Source organism: Rhinichthys klamathensis, unplaced genomic scaffold (assembly GCF_029890125.1).
Source record: "Rhinichthys klamathensis goyatoka isolate OS25496 unplaced genomic scaffold, OSU_Roscu_1.1 h1tg000181l_1, whole genome shotgun sequence".
NCBI lineage: Eukaryota > Metazoa > Chordata > Actinopteri > Cypriniformes > Leuciscidae > Rhinichthys > Rhinichthys klamathensis.
Genome location: NW_026606709.1, coordinates 4939584 through 4954485, shown reverse-complemented (window position 1 = coordinate 4954485; position 14902 = coordinate 4939584). Strand labels below are relative to the sequence as shown.

At 36.9% G+C, this 14902-nt stretch overlaps 1 protein-coding gene across 35 annotated transcripts in view; it reads left to right on the top strand.

The window, feature by feature from the left end:
• Positions 1–14902, top strand: part of mical3a (microtubule associated monooxygenase, calponin and LIM domain containing 3a) — a 125320-nt gene that overhangs the window by 81278 nt on the left and 29140 nt on the right. For 21 of the 35 annotated variants that reach the window (XM_056261350.1, XM_056261349.1, XM_056261380.1 and 18 more), the window contains 14 exons: positions 660–761; positions 1715–1798; positions 2401–2511; positions 3145–3231; positions 3492–3617; positions 4946–5044; positions 5242–5352; positions 6241–6339; positions 8203–8298; positions 8935–9121; positions 9592–9686; positions 9842–9932; positions 12190–12385; positions 13425–13666. In XM_056261350.1, coding sequence (XP_056117325.1) covers positions 660–761; positions 1715–1798; positions 2401–2511; positions 3145–3231; positions 3492–3617; positions 4946–5044; positions 5242–5352; positions 6241–6339; positions 8203–8298; positions 8935–9121; positions 9592–9686; positions 9842–9932; positions 12190–12385; positions 13425–13666 — 1726 coding nt within the window. The remainder of the gene's footprint in view (positions 1–659; positions 762–1714; positions 1799–2400; positions 2512–3144; positions 3232–3491; positions 3618–4945; positions 5045–5241; positions 5353–6240; positions 6340–8202; positions 8299–8934; positions 9122–9591; positions 9687–9841; positions 9933–12189; positions 12386–13424; positions 13667–14902) is intronic. The other 14 variants (XM_056261378.1, XM_056261377.1, XM_056261382.1 and 11 more) reach the window with 10 other exon arrangements.

The window sequence follows — 14902 nt, the reverse complement described above, 5'->3', positions numbered from 1 at the left end:
CCGTGTGGGGTTGATAACTCTGTTATCTCCTGGAGCTTTGCAAGATAAGTGTTATCTGTACACTACTGTTCAAAAGTTTTGGGCTCAGTGTAAGATTTTTTTTTAAAAGAAATTAATACTTTTATTTAGCAAGATTGCATTCCATTGATCAAACGTGACAGTAAAGGTTTATATATATATATATATATATATATATATATATATACATACACAAACATGTTTTCTGATTAAATAAATACAGCCTTGTTGAGAATATGCGACTTCTTTTTAGCAAAACAATCTTATTGATCACAAACTTTTAAACAGCAATGTTTTTTTCATGTGTCTATGGTCGCATGCATGGACTGGTTCATTTGTATATCTGCTCAATCATCCGTTTCCTTCTACTTCCTGCATGAAAACTGTTAGTTTGAAACGCAACCTGGTTGCATGTTTTCAGTTTTTTTCTTTACATTTTATTCATGCATGGCACATTACAGGTGTTTTTTCTGCAGTAAATTCAGTCATTTACTTTCAGCTTATATGTGCATTCCTATCTTTATTTCTCATTTCTGTTCTTTTCCATTCTCTTTCCTCAATCGTATGGATGTTAATGGCTTTGGCACATTCCCACTTTTCATTGGTCACTTCACCCATCATGTACGTGCTGATGGTCACAGGGGGACTCTATGCCTAATCTGGGGCTCCTGCTGACCCCCTCTCTGCCCGCACCCTCTCTGACAGAGTCAGTGCTGCTGGCTTCAGTCCCTGCATGGAGGAAGGTAAAGAGTGTAGTGCATTCCCAGATTCCCATTAACACTCTAACAATGCTTGTATTGTTAGTCAGTTTTGTTGAAATGTGTCTTGCATGTCCATTGTCCATTTTTTCCTCATTTAATCTAAATGCTTTTTCAAAAGCACGTTTCTTGTCTTTTTGAGTTGATGTAGCCTTATAGATCTTATATTTGACATGAAAAAAATTTGGTCAAAAAGATGTGACCAATCTTGTGCAAATTGTAAATCATTTGTAAAACTCTTTACATATACCAAATTAATATGACAGAAGAAATTCATTCTGCTCGAGTTTCATGAATTATTGTTGTGCCTTGGTATCAGTCATTCAGTCATCGAAAATATATCATCCTTCCTTCCCTCATAGCTTCGTTTTTTTCATTGGAGTAAAAATATATTTACACTGTTCAAAAGTTTGGGGTCGGTATGATTTTAGTTTTTTTTTAAGTCTCTAATGCTGACCAAAGCTTGCTCTGTCCGTCCATCCATCCTATAACTCATTTATTCCTATGACTGTAAAGCTGAAATTTGATCCGTCATATAGCATTCTAATATGCTGATTTGGTGCTCAAGAAACATTTCTTAATATTATCAGTGTTTAAAATGGTTGTGCTGGTTAATATTTTTGTAGAAACCATGATGCATTTTTTTTAGGATTCTTTTATCAATAGAAAGTTCAAAAGAACAACATCTATTTGAAATACAATTCTAACATGATAACTGTCTTTACTGTAACTTTTGATCATTTTAGCAATCCTTGCTAAATAAAAGTACTAATTAAAAAAACAAATCTTACTGACCCCAAACTTTTGAACGGTAATGTAGCTTTTTTGGTTTGGGATTTTCATGTTTTAATGAGAGAACGGTTTCCAAACTGAAAGCGTGTGTGTGTATGAGAGGAAAGCATGATATGTACCTTGAATTCATGTTTATGTGTATTCAGAGGCGCACACAGTTACAGGAGCAAATGAGTTTCCGCTATAAGGAAAGGCTGAAGTGTCAAACTCTCCTCTTCAAACAGGAGCAGGTACAAAGCTGTAGAAAAGACACCCTGCTTTTAAGATTACAATATAGTGTCTCCTGTGTCCTTCCTTGTGTCTCCAAATGTAGTAACCAAGATGATAGACCCATGAGGTGATCATTCATCTCTCTGTGTACTTGTCTGTTGTTGTTAGTTTCCTGTTTGACTAGGTGTGCTCATGTATTGGAGACCTAGAGACATATCTTTCCACACTGTACTTTGGTGTTCTTTGTTTTCGTTTTCCAGTTTGATTGAGACGAATGAGCCATACGCTTTGATATTCCTCATTCTCAGATTGTCAAGGTTTAGATGTGGTTTTGATAGCTTTGTCAGACATTCCATGTGCATGGGAGGTCTATGTGTTTGTTAAATGTTACTAAAGTCTGGTTTGATTATCAGCTGTGTTTTTCTGCTTTAATGGCTCACTGTTTGTTTTCTAACACAACATTCCTGTCACTCGTCACTTTGGTTGTGTTTGTGTGTAGTAGGTGATTGGATGTTTGGATGGTATTTTCAGGGTTTTGTTTTTTTCTGCCTGAGGAATGTGTGAGAGGTTTTGCATTTGTGGAATATTATGTGAACGGGTTTCTCCTCTCGTCTCTCTGAAGGCCAGCAGCGGGACTGAGGTCTTGAGGAGCTGCCCTAAGAAAACCATTCTCCTTTCTTCTTCCTCACCCTCATCTTCCTCCTCCTCTTCATCGTTTCTTCCACACACACAGGTGACACACTCCTGTCATCCGGTACTAACCTCAGCGTCTCTCACAGGGGCTGGTTTTCACCTTTTGCAGTCTCTTGAGATGAGCTTTTTGTAGGTTTTAAGACTTCATGCTGCCAGAGCTATCTGTCTGAATTAATTAACCCCCCAGGCATATTCATGCAAATGGCAATGAAAACAGTACAGTGAAAATAGTTTACAGTGGAAATAAGTAGACTATTTTCACATTTTTTATTATTATTGGGGCTGCCCCAACCAAAGATTTTTCTAGTCGACTTGTAGTCCAAGAGACCAAGATGGTAGAAAGTGCATCCTGCTTGTTTTCTTTATTTTACAAAAGCACGTTTTGTTATTATTGTGAGTTTACACAAATTAAAGTAGACCCCTTACAGTTTCAATTGATACATTACTCATTAATCTGTATGACCAAAAATGACGGAGTATTTGAAGTTGTTTTCGCTGTTATCAGGAGAAAATGCAAGTGATCGCGTCAGCTCCTCCATGTCATGCAGCTTTTCCAATGGTGGAATGGATCACCATGCATTTGTTTAATTTTTGTAATTTTATCCTTTTGATAGTTTAGTCTGAGATACTCTAGCTATTGATGGTGGAACTGATTTCTGCTTGTTCTCTGCAGCATAATGTTCACCATTCAGAGATATATAAGTGTAATGGCGGTAGTGATGAAACGAATGCGATCCAGGACCTTTCAGTCTGTTACAGGGTAACCTTGACAACTGCATGGGGCTTTTCTAAAAACATTGTCAAAAAAAACGTTTTAAGATTTTGAACTTCTGTTACATCTTTGATAACTTGCATGCATTTGTGTGTGGAGAACTACTCTTAACTTAACTAATTTTGTGCTTTATTTCAAGAGATTAATTTGTTAGCTTTCAGTTTTAAAACTACACAGATTTACAATTGCAATGAGATATCAAACTCAAGCAATATAGTTTGTGCTTTCATCAGCCTCTCCATTTACAGGAAGATAACCTGCCTAATGTGGACAAGCCAGAGTGCATACCGGTACATATCCCTAGCATTCAAGAGCGAGCGGAGACTTTAGTTGCTAGGTTTAAAGGCAAGCCTGACAGGAAGGACAAGCCACAGGTAGAGCAATTCAAGAGAAAACAGCATGCTTTTAACTAATGCATGATGATAAACAATATCAGACAGCTTTGGTCAAGAGCACCACCAGGTTAAAGACAAGAATGACACTCTGTTTTGAATGCTTTCTTTTTGAGCAACCCTCTACGGACACAGTGAAGTTTGAGTCACCATTGGCTAGTATTTTTTTTTATTTCACTCGCCAGACTTTTTACACGGAATGCAAGAACAATGCAAATGAAAAAAAAAAAATGATATATAAATATAATATAAAATATACTTTTCAAACATTATTAAGTACAAGTAAACAGTCTTAAATAAAACAAGAACAAATAATCAAACTAAACACAATAGACCTACGATTTAGTGCTTTTCAGGTTTTTCGGGTAGATCTAACAGTAGTTAGATACAGATTAATTAGATTAGGTACAGAAAGTAATCAAATGTAAAATAACACTGCATAGTCTTCACTGTATAAAGTAAATATAGATGAATCTTTAATAAAATTACAACAGGTCATTGAAGAGCAGTGAGTGATTTTTGCAGTGAATCTTTTGTTAACATTAAAAACACAAACAGCAGCAATAATATTAGGCTGCTGTCACTTTAGGCATAATGCACGGATACTGTTACACAAGCATTCTCTTTCTTGACTGTTTACGTTCACTTAAGACATAACCGACTGTTTACTAGGATACTCGCTACGACAGGCATTTTAAAATAATTTTGTGTGAAATTGTCCGTTCAAGCGCAAGAAGACGTGAAAGAGAACTCAGTTCAGTATTTGCATACCTCGAATGTGCTTGTATGTTTAAATTGGCAAGGCTTAAAAACACATGCAAATAATACACTTTCATGACGATGCAGCACGGGACAATGACAGTTCCATCAACTTTTGGCCATCGGCAGCCCTTATTGTCGAGCCCTGCATTTAGATCTAGCGCGTCAATTCTCTTTACGTGGCATGTGTAAGCCTCTCTTTCTCTCAGTGTGTGTGTGATGGGGCGACACAGAGGGCGCTTAGCCAAGCGACAGTGCGTAAAGCTCAGCAGGCAGTGCAATTATATATATTTTGCTTCTAGTCTAACTCAGTCGCAGGCGAGTGAAATCGTGCGATGTACTTGCATAGGCTAATTAAAGATTTTTTTTTTTTTTTTTTTTTTTTTTTTAGTAAACTAGTATGAAATTTGTTTGGATATCCGAGTGATTTACTCGCATTGTAGAGGGTTGTTGAGTTGTGGCCTTGAGTTATCTTGAACATTTGCGCCCTTCTTTTTTCTATGTGTATTGAAGTTAATAGTTATTTTTTTCCTCACATCTTCTTTGTGAAGGTTATGAAAAAGCCATCACGGTTCTTTATTGACCAGTGGCTTTTGACCCGAGGCCTCCGCCCTGAGCAATCCCTCTTTCCTTCTGACCTCCAGCATCAGGTAGCTCTGCCTGAGCATGGAGAGACATGCATGGACATCTCATCTGCATCTTAAACACAAAGTTCCTCTAACCTACAGTATGATGGTTTGAATGCTTTATATGTAACTCTATGACTCAAAAGGTTTCACAGTGTTGCTGAAAACGGTGATATTCCTTGTCCTAACTCCATGACTTTAAGACTGCATCTCTCTCACAGCAGAGGCAGATTTTGTGTTCTGATGATCACGTACCTATACACATTCCCAGCATTCAAGAGCGAGCTGAAAGGTTAACCTCTCAGTTTAAAGACAAACCAGCAAAGCCAAAGGTGAACTTTCAGCACTGGGTGTCCTTGAAAACACACCCTTTTTCACACATAAAAAAAAAAAAAAACATTTATATATATATACATATATGTAATTTCATATTCAGCCCTAAACTTTGCATTTGAGCAGTTAAGCACTCTGTCATTATCACAAGAAATTTAGCAAAGATGGAGTGGAAATGTTCTCGGTTAAATAAAGCTAATATTCATGTCATGTTCACAGTTAAAACACTCCTTAAGTGTGGTAAAATCACTGTAACATGACTTCTTGTGGCTTGTCTCTTTTATAAATGGTGGCAGCAGCAACTTACACTACAGTTCAAAAGTTTGAGGTCAGTAAATCTTTTAATGTTTTTGAAAGAAGCGAAACAAAGTTACCAAAATTATTAATGTTATAAAAATATCTGACCTCAAAATTTTGAACAGTAGTGTTATAAATTGCAGCAATGTTCAATCACTTTTTGCATTATTTCTATTAATAATAATCGGAATATACAGTTCTTCCACCAAGTAATATAATTCATTAACCTTACTGCAAGTAGTGACTGGTGCGTTTTAAATTGAAATGAATGTGTGGCTCGTTTAGTCAGAATTTACCAGACATGTTTGTTTTATAATTAAAGTTAAGCTTCATGTAGAGATGCTGTTGATTTAAATGGAAAATAATATTGTTAAATCGTATGTTAAATCAAAAAAGAAATACACAAATAAGTGTATATAATATTATTATAATAATTACTGTTATTTTCTATCATGTCACAGATGCTGTTGATGGAGGTTAGCTTGTATTTAACCTGCAATATTCATTTTAAGACTGTCGATTTGTAGTCTTTCTGTCATCTTAACTTTACTTTCCCCTCATCTCTCTTTCTGTCTCTGCGTCTTTCAAAGTCTAAGAAAAAGCCATCACACTTCTTCACAGAGCAGTGGTACAGAGCGTGTGATGTGAGCTCTGATAGCCCTCTGCTTTCCCCCGGCTCTTTCCGGCAGGTAGCAATGATGCATCGAATGACTGCTGTGTTCTGGAGTCATTTGTGTGCATGGATGTGTTGGTGCCACTCTGTGAACCTTTTCCCTAAAGGCATCTCACTCCAGTCTTCACCTGTATATATAACCAGATGTGTGAAGCAAAGAATATTGAAATACAACAAAAAATGGACAAGTACTGTATGTTGCCATACATTTTTACACAGCTATAAGCTGGATGTGACCTATATTCATCATGAGCTGCATGAAATCTATTTTCGGGAACTAATCTGTGCTGTGTTTCCCAAAAGCATTGTGAGCCCAAGTTGATCTTGAAGTCCATTTCCACCTAGTCTCACATAGCCAGACCTTCCAACTGATGGCTGAAGGTCTGGACATAGCAGTTTTCATTGGCCCAGGGCAACCAATCACAGTTCGTTTTGTTCCCTGTTTAGGGGTGTGAAAATGTAACGCTGTTGTCCCTATAATAACAGACTGGTGTGTAAAACTCTTGGACATATTTTAAAGGGTCTATGCAGCAAACTTTACCTACACATACTTTTGAAAATCCAGCATTTAGTTGATCCTGATAAGCGCTCATTGTCACAGTTGTAAACACAAAGTCTTGCTTCTTCCATAAGGGGGTTTGGCATCACCTTTGTGGACCGTTAAAGAACGCGACACACGTCTCCTGGAAATCCTGTAGAATTCAACCAATCAGATGATGACTTTGACGTTTTTTTAAATTTATTTTTTATTTTATGTGCCATATGCATCAGATGTTCAGCCAACGGTCTGTGGGTGTGATGTGAGGCTGAGACTAATCGCCACCAACTTAGTTTGCGATGCTTTTGGGAAACACAGCCCTGGATTTTCATGCCACATTGAAATTCATTTAAATTTGAATTGAACATGCTTCAAACATGATGATTATATAGAACTTACAACACACTCTGAGTATTTCAGGAGATACTGAAAAATGAAGTTTGCATCTTGAAGTGCGTGTGCTGTTGTGTAAAAGTGTAATTATAGGTCGAATGTTAACCGTTTTCCTTTGTACAACTTGACTGCCTCATTCTGAATTGCTTTATTTATACATTTATATATTTATTATCTGAATTTAACTTTTATTTGTTTATTTTTAAGTCTTCATTGTCTTGACGCACTACCATTCAAAAGTTTTGGGTTGGTAAGATTTTTTAAATGTTTTTGAAAATTAGTCATATTCTGAGATGATATTACAATTTAATTTAATAGATTTTTGTGAAATTTATTCCTGTGATGACAAAGCTGAATTTTCAGCATCATTACTCCAGTCTTCAGTGTCATATAGATCCTTCAGAAATCATTCTAATATGCTGCTCAAGAAGCATTTCTTATTATTATGTCAAAAACAGTTGTGCTGCTTAGTATTTTTTTAATGAATAGAACGTTCAAAAGAACAGCATTTATATTTAAAATATAAATCATTTTGTTACATAACTGTCTTTACTGTCACTTGCTAAAAAAAAGCATTAATTTATTTTAAAAAAATCTTACTGACCTTCTGAAACTACTAAAAGGAAGTGTATTATTTGCATCAAGTATGTTGTGTTGTAAAAGTGTAATTTTGAAGGTTTTTATTTCAGCTAACCATTTTCCTTTTTACCATTTTCTCACAACTTGTCTCGTTCTGTTTTAGCACTTTGAATTGCTTTACAACTCGTGCCTTCTCTCATCTACACAAATATAACCATGCAAGAACATTTGCATTTAACTTTTGTTTTTGTATTTCTAATCCTTCACTGTCTTGAAACGCATATCATTTCTTCAGTATAAAAAAACTATACAAATGTTCCCCCTCAATTTTTCTTTTGTTCTGTTCATTACATGTATCACTATGCAAAGATGTACACAGGGGATGTGAGCTCACTGGCTGAGCAAATAGCCAATCAGCTTCAGGCTAAGGATGACCCCGGGCCCTTGCTTGAGAAAAGGGATTTGGTAAGAGGAATGGGTGTTGTAGTATTGGTTTACATCACTGAGACTCTATAGAACATTTTACCCTGGTACATGGCCTACTTGTAGCACTGGGTATCACCAACTACTTGTGATCAAGATGATTCAGTACACTGAAAATTGGATCTACAGCAACTTACAGGAATAACACCTACAAGAACAAAGATGATTTAAGGTTTCATAAGGGTAAAAAGTTGTTTCGGGTATATAAATCCATGTTTTCTTACTGCAACAGTTTTTGTTCCAAGAAAAAAGGACCTGTGAGAAAGGTTAACTGTATCATTGCTGAGCTTTTACTAAAATTTAATTTACTTTGTAAATCATTTTTATAATTTCAAAAAAACTTTTTTTTTTTAATTTCTAAAATATTTCTCTCATTTTAAATTTTTTAAAGGATTTTTTATTTATAATCTATAAATCTCTTAAATTTGTATAACTTGTTTTTATGTCAATATTGTGTAATCTGAACATTCAGTTGTGTTTTGATTTTCAACTCCTCGAAGTGTTTTGGTGCATGTCTGTCTCTTTTGGTAGATGTCTATGCTTTTAGGTGCTACTCCTTGCTCTCACTTAAAAAGACCTGAACCAGCATGTCTCACCTTTCTGTCTTTCTCTCCGCAGGGTTCCTTGCGAAAGGAGTTCCCTCAGAACATCGGTGGCAGTGACGTGTGTTTCTTCTGTCGGAAGCGCGTCTACGTGATGGAGCGTCTCAGCGCGGAAGGAAAGTTTTTCCATCGCAGCTGCTTCAAGTGCGACTACTGCGGCACCACCCTCCGCCTGTCCTCGTACGCCTTCGACGTTGAGGACGGTATGAAATTAAATCCAACTTATTGAATGTCCCTCCTGATTATGTTATTCATAGCTACTTATAAGTTACCATCATTTTTGCATATAAAACTATATTTTTCTTGTGTCTATGAGCTTAATTTGAATATCCTTTAAAGCTTTTTTGATGAATGTAAGCAGTCGCTTTAATTTCCTGTAATAAATGCTTGCTCATAGTTTGCTGTCATGAGATGAACTTTGTGACCAACACAGTGGGATATTGTTGTTTTGAGACAGAGGGACCGTTTCTCTGCACAATCAACGATTCTTTATTAACTATGAGCCTTTTCATAACCTCCCACATGGCGTAGTTACAGATATGCACGTTAGGAGGAAATCAACCTCGACAAACGCATTGGCTGCATTTTGCATCATTTCATTTGTGGGTTTTCTTTGATCTATGTCCTGAAATGGATGCTAATGCTGTGAATTTGTGTCTTTTTGTTCTTGTAGGGAAGTTTTACTGTAAACCGCACTACTGCTACCGACTTTCTGGTCTGGCACAGAGAAAACGGCCTGCACCTGCCGCTGCTCCCTCAAACCCCAAGGTACTGATGTCTTTTAATCTCTGTGTTTGGGAAAAATCAATGTTTGTATCGGAGAGATTTTTTTTGGCACTGTATTCCCACCTTCCGTAGTCTATTTTAACATCATTTTTGATGTAACTACAATACACTTTCATATGTTTTTATTGCGGTCATAGGAGCCCCAGGTGTTGGCGGTTACCCCCAACACAGTGGACGCCCCAGGCCAAGCCATAACTTCTCAGGCCCCTGTGGAACTCCGCCCCTCAGGTACCCGCCTTTCTTCTTTAGGCCCCATCCTGTGCCTCTCTCGAGGAGTATGGGGCACCATGCGCTCATTGCGACGAGCGATGTCTTGGACCCGCCACCAGGTGGCGCACAACCCCTTAGATTCTCCTTTCCTCCTCGCCTACTGCGTATATCTGCTCTCCTGCTTTACTCTCAATCTCCTGCTCAATATTCTCTAGCATGACCCCCTTCCAGCCTCTGAGCTAATCTGGGCACTTCCTGCCAGCACATGCTGTGATTTAGTGATATTGTGCTTGTTTTGTGTGTCCCTAATGATGTCACAAATTATTAACTCTTTGTAAACCGCTTGGATGTATAGTATGTATATTACTCTTAATGGTGCAGCCTTATCAGATTTCTTCTTTTGGGTATATGAGTAAACCATTCAGGCTAAAAAGTGTATCATTTAATTGTGTTAACTTGTACTGTTAATTCAATAAATAATCTAGAGCTGTGCGAAGCTGGTGACTTAGAAATAACATAAGTGATATTTATTTATTAAATTTAAGTGCGATAATAGGTAACCCTTTTTTGCCTGCATGTGTTATAAAAATTGTTTATGTATTGCCTGTTTTGTTGCTCTCCTTTGTGTGTAGTAGATCTGTGATTAGTGCCTTTAAGTTTGTGAATTGTAATTTCTGATCTGTGCACATTTTGTAACGTAGTGCTCGTATCAGTGCTTGTGATTGGTGGACTCTGTAAGCTTTACCTTTCCCCTCTCCTATCAGAGCAGCTTGTTGCTGAGCTAGTCCCTGCATCTGTGCCTGTGATTGGTCTACACTCCCATCAATTCTTGCATCTCTGTCCAAGTGATTGTTCATTTCCTAATTCTTCTCTGCATACTAACACCAATGCTCATGGCATCTGTTATGTGTGTATCACTGAGAATGATTTACAATACAAACCTGCCGGTGAGTTTGTGCTACTTAGGAAGAAATATATAAAGCGTACATGGTTATAGTGTTTTTAAGAGGTTTTAGCGGCATCTTAATTAACATTAATCATATACATTTTAGAGGTTAAATCTCATAAAGAATTTTCCTGTTATATGTCACCTCAAAAAGAAAATAGAAATGATATTTTGCATAAAGAAAATGAAGCTTATTTTTAAGACGGTTGCATTGTGACATTATTTCCATCTCAGTTGTACTGACTCTTCTTCATTTTCATTTAATGCTACAACAACAGCAACAAATGAATACTGCTGTGCCATTATTATTATTTTTCATTGCAGTACTGCATATAATTGATCTAAAAACAAATATAATTGGTCTAAAAACAGACAATCTCTTTATGCAAAATATATGTTTTTATAATTTCTTTAATAATTTCTTTTATACTTTTAGATTTGTTAGTGAAATGTGTCCAATATATGAAAGCATTTTTTATTCCTTTAGCAGTTGAGTGAAAGGATCAGATTAGTCTGGAATCATAAATATGCATCAGCTGAACATGACACACTATTTATTCATGGGGTCTGTCACTACATAATCTATATATTGAGGGATATCCATTATTCAGTGAGTTCAGATTACATTGATCATAATTCAGTTTTAGATTGCATGCTTCACCCCTGTAACCGTTTCCACCACAGTCATGATTTGTGTTAAATTACACGCACAAAATGTTCTCACTGGCTTGATTTGGGTTTTGGGATTTACTTAACTGGATAGACATATTAGTTTTACACATGTCTACCTGTTCATTAATGTTAAAACAAAGTTCTTTAATATTTAAAAATATATTTTTACGAGGTGCTTTATAGGAAGGGAAAAAAGGCAAGGTAATCATTGTATTTATTATTTAAGGATGTATTTAAGGGTATTTTACTGACAACGTGATATTTAAATCTAGTATATATGTTGAATAATGAAGAACACATTGCTTGTGTAAATAAAAATTAAAGAGAACTTTGACTGTGTTTGTTTTATTTGTCTGAGTGCAAGTGAACATCGATATGTAGAAATTCGATGAGGTGGGGTGGATAGACAGTACGTCTAGATAAGAGTTACTATGGGAGATGATAAACTAAAATGGATTTATACATCTTTGTATTACCACCTAATGCTTTTTGCACCAACAAAATTAAGAATTTATGAGCATCATCACAATTAATATGCTAATAGTATGCTAATTTCTACAATGTCACCCCTACACACCAGCCCTGAGCCTCTCCCTCTCTGTTAAATATGAACTATTTACATTAACTACATTTTTTTTTTTTTTCTGTCCATCACAGTGACAGAGGTGAACGGGGTTACAGAGCCCAGCGTGGCCAAACGTCTTAAAGGGACTCCAGAAAGGATCGAGCTGGAGAACTACCGTCTGTCTATGATGAGAGAGGAGGAGCTGGAGGAGGTGCCCGAGGAGACACAGGCCGAGCACAACCTCAGCAGTGTGCTGGACAAACCCACCGACATCGAGGAGGGATCCAGGTATCTCTCTCTTCTTTACGTCATGCTGGTTACACTGTGCTAGGGTGTTGCTGTGCGGTTACTATCACCACTGATAACGTGAGCACCAGTATTAATGAAAATAATTCTCGGCCATTACATGTTACAAATTAAAACAGGGTTCGTTCATTAGTACTTACTTTACTACTATAATTCTGCTGTAATCAAAATGTGTGGCCAAAGTGTATTTTCTTTTTTTTATTAAACTTTTCCTTGTTTTTTACTTCCAGTCTCATATGATAGATATGAGTTGGCATTTAAATTTGGCAGATGGTAATTTGTTCATGGAAAGTGACTTGGAGTAACAAGGACAGCCTCTGAGTCTCTTAACTACAATTTGAGGACATTGTGTTGCCAGTTTTTTTTTATACCGTTGTTGAATTTTTAATGTTCTGGCTTGAAATCAAAACATTTTTAAATATGCAGGCAAGTGTCCTGAAGTCTATAGAGAGACATAGAGACCATGTATAGAGATATAGTGACCTTATTTAGAGACCATTTTCATGATCCAATGAATCCCTTATGAATAAAATAAAGTGACATATTATGTCTATATTATAACTGTCCTCCCTATTCTTGTTATTTTAGATCTAGTGTACACTACCTTTCAAAAGTTTGGGGTCATGAAGATATATATTTTTAAATAAATGATTACTTACTTAATACGAGTATGCTTAAAATGTATCAAATGTGACAGAAAACAACAGCATAATGTAATGGCATGTAAATATATTTATATATCGCTATGGGGAACGTCATCAGCATCACTGGCACTGGTGTCTGAAGCACATGTGTACACACTCCAATTTAATTGGCTGGTGACACGGTCACGCTGATGGCGTTTCGCATAGTGTTGATCTAAGACGCGGTGTCTCGTTCCCCTCCTTCTTTTCATGTAACCTGTCCCAGTCTTTTAAACGATAGTGTAGGTAACTTGCTTTGGGTGTTTATTTGCGAGTAAAAAGAGCAGCCAGGCGCCATTTGTTGATTTTTAACACATCCATGTCTTCTGTGCCTGCAGCAGCTCAGAGTCTGATATGGAGGAAGAGGATGAAGAACCGGAAGCGACCGGCCCGTCCGATCTGGGTGGGGTGCCCTGGAAAGAGGCGGTGAAGCTCCACACTAAATTAAAGGGAGAAAGCGACCCTGGTGCAGCTGAAGACGAAGATGGCCTTCATTACGGTGATGGAGAGATGGACGAGGATGAAGAGGAGGAGGAAGATGATGAAGATGAAGACGAGGAAGAGGAGGAATCGAGTGATGGTAAGCATCGTGTTTGTGCTGTTGGCTTCATTGTGCTTGTGAAGGTGATCAAAGTGTCTCTACACAATGAATAATGGCCGCAGATGGATGTCCTGGACAGAAAGGCCCGTTTGAAGGCGGTCCATTTGATTTTAGAAGGCAATCTTGAAGTAGCTTCTATTCTTTTTCTGTTTAGCAGATAATTCTAAACGACTAGAAAGACTGTAATGTGTTTGCTCTGCTGAGTCTCATTTCCTCTTTCCACTTCATATCATTTTTATGTATGTGGCGTCTAGCTCCCCTGATTAGATATTATATGTTCACCAGGGTTGTCTGCTGTCTCATATTCACAGAGAACTTCTGAAATTACATTTTCTCTTTGAGTAAGACTTTTTCTGATGAAAAATGTAAGACAAAAGATTTCCCGAGAGATTGCTCTAACCTCAGAGCTTCAGCCCCTGATATATATATATATATATATATATATATATATATATATATATATATATATTTTTTTTACACTGCTATATCTCATCAGTGAGACTTCATTCAGAGATTCTAAACTTGTTTATACTATGCTCCTGTTATTCGCCTTTTCAACCTTTTGCATTTTCTTATGTTTATGGCATCTCTGGCAAATTAACTAGTTTTCCTCATCCAACTGTGTCTTGTATTTCTCTTTCATAAAAAGAACCTTTTATAACTTTCTTCAACACATACTTTTGAAATGAGTCAAAAGTAGTTTACATGGTGAAAGCTAACAAATAGGTAAGGACTATTTGACAATGGCCCTTTGAATTATTGAAACACAGGAACATCTGTCAACCAATCTGAAATCAAGGATTCTATAGTGCCATGGTATTATATTTTTAGACATCAATATGTAGTACTTTTTGGTACTTGTATTATACTGTCATATTGCATAAGTCCAAATATAATTATTTATAAAATGAATGAATCAACAGCCAATCAAACAATCAATCAATCAATAAAATAATAGGTTAAGACATAGGCCTACTATAAACTAAACAACCATGACTCACCAGGGCTCCAGACTGCGACCAAATGGTCGCATTTTGCGACTAAAATTTGAGAGTGTGCGCCTGAATTTTACATCCAGTCGCACATGTGCGACCAGTAAATTTGCCTCACGTTAAACGCATAAAGCGTGGAAGGGGCGCGTCATTGAATCCGGAATGAGTGAGTGTGACAAGAATAGAGAGCGCGCGTGTCTGTGGGAAGGAGACGGAGACAAAT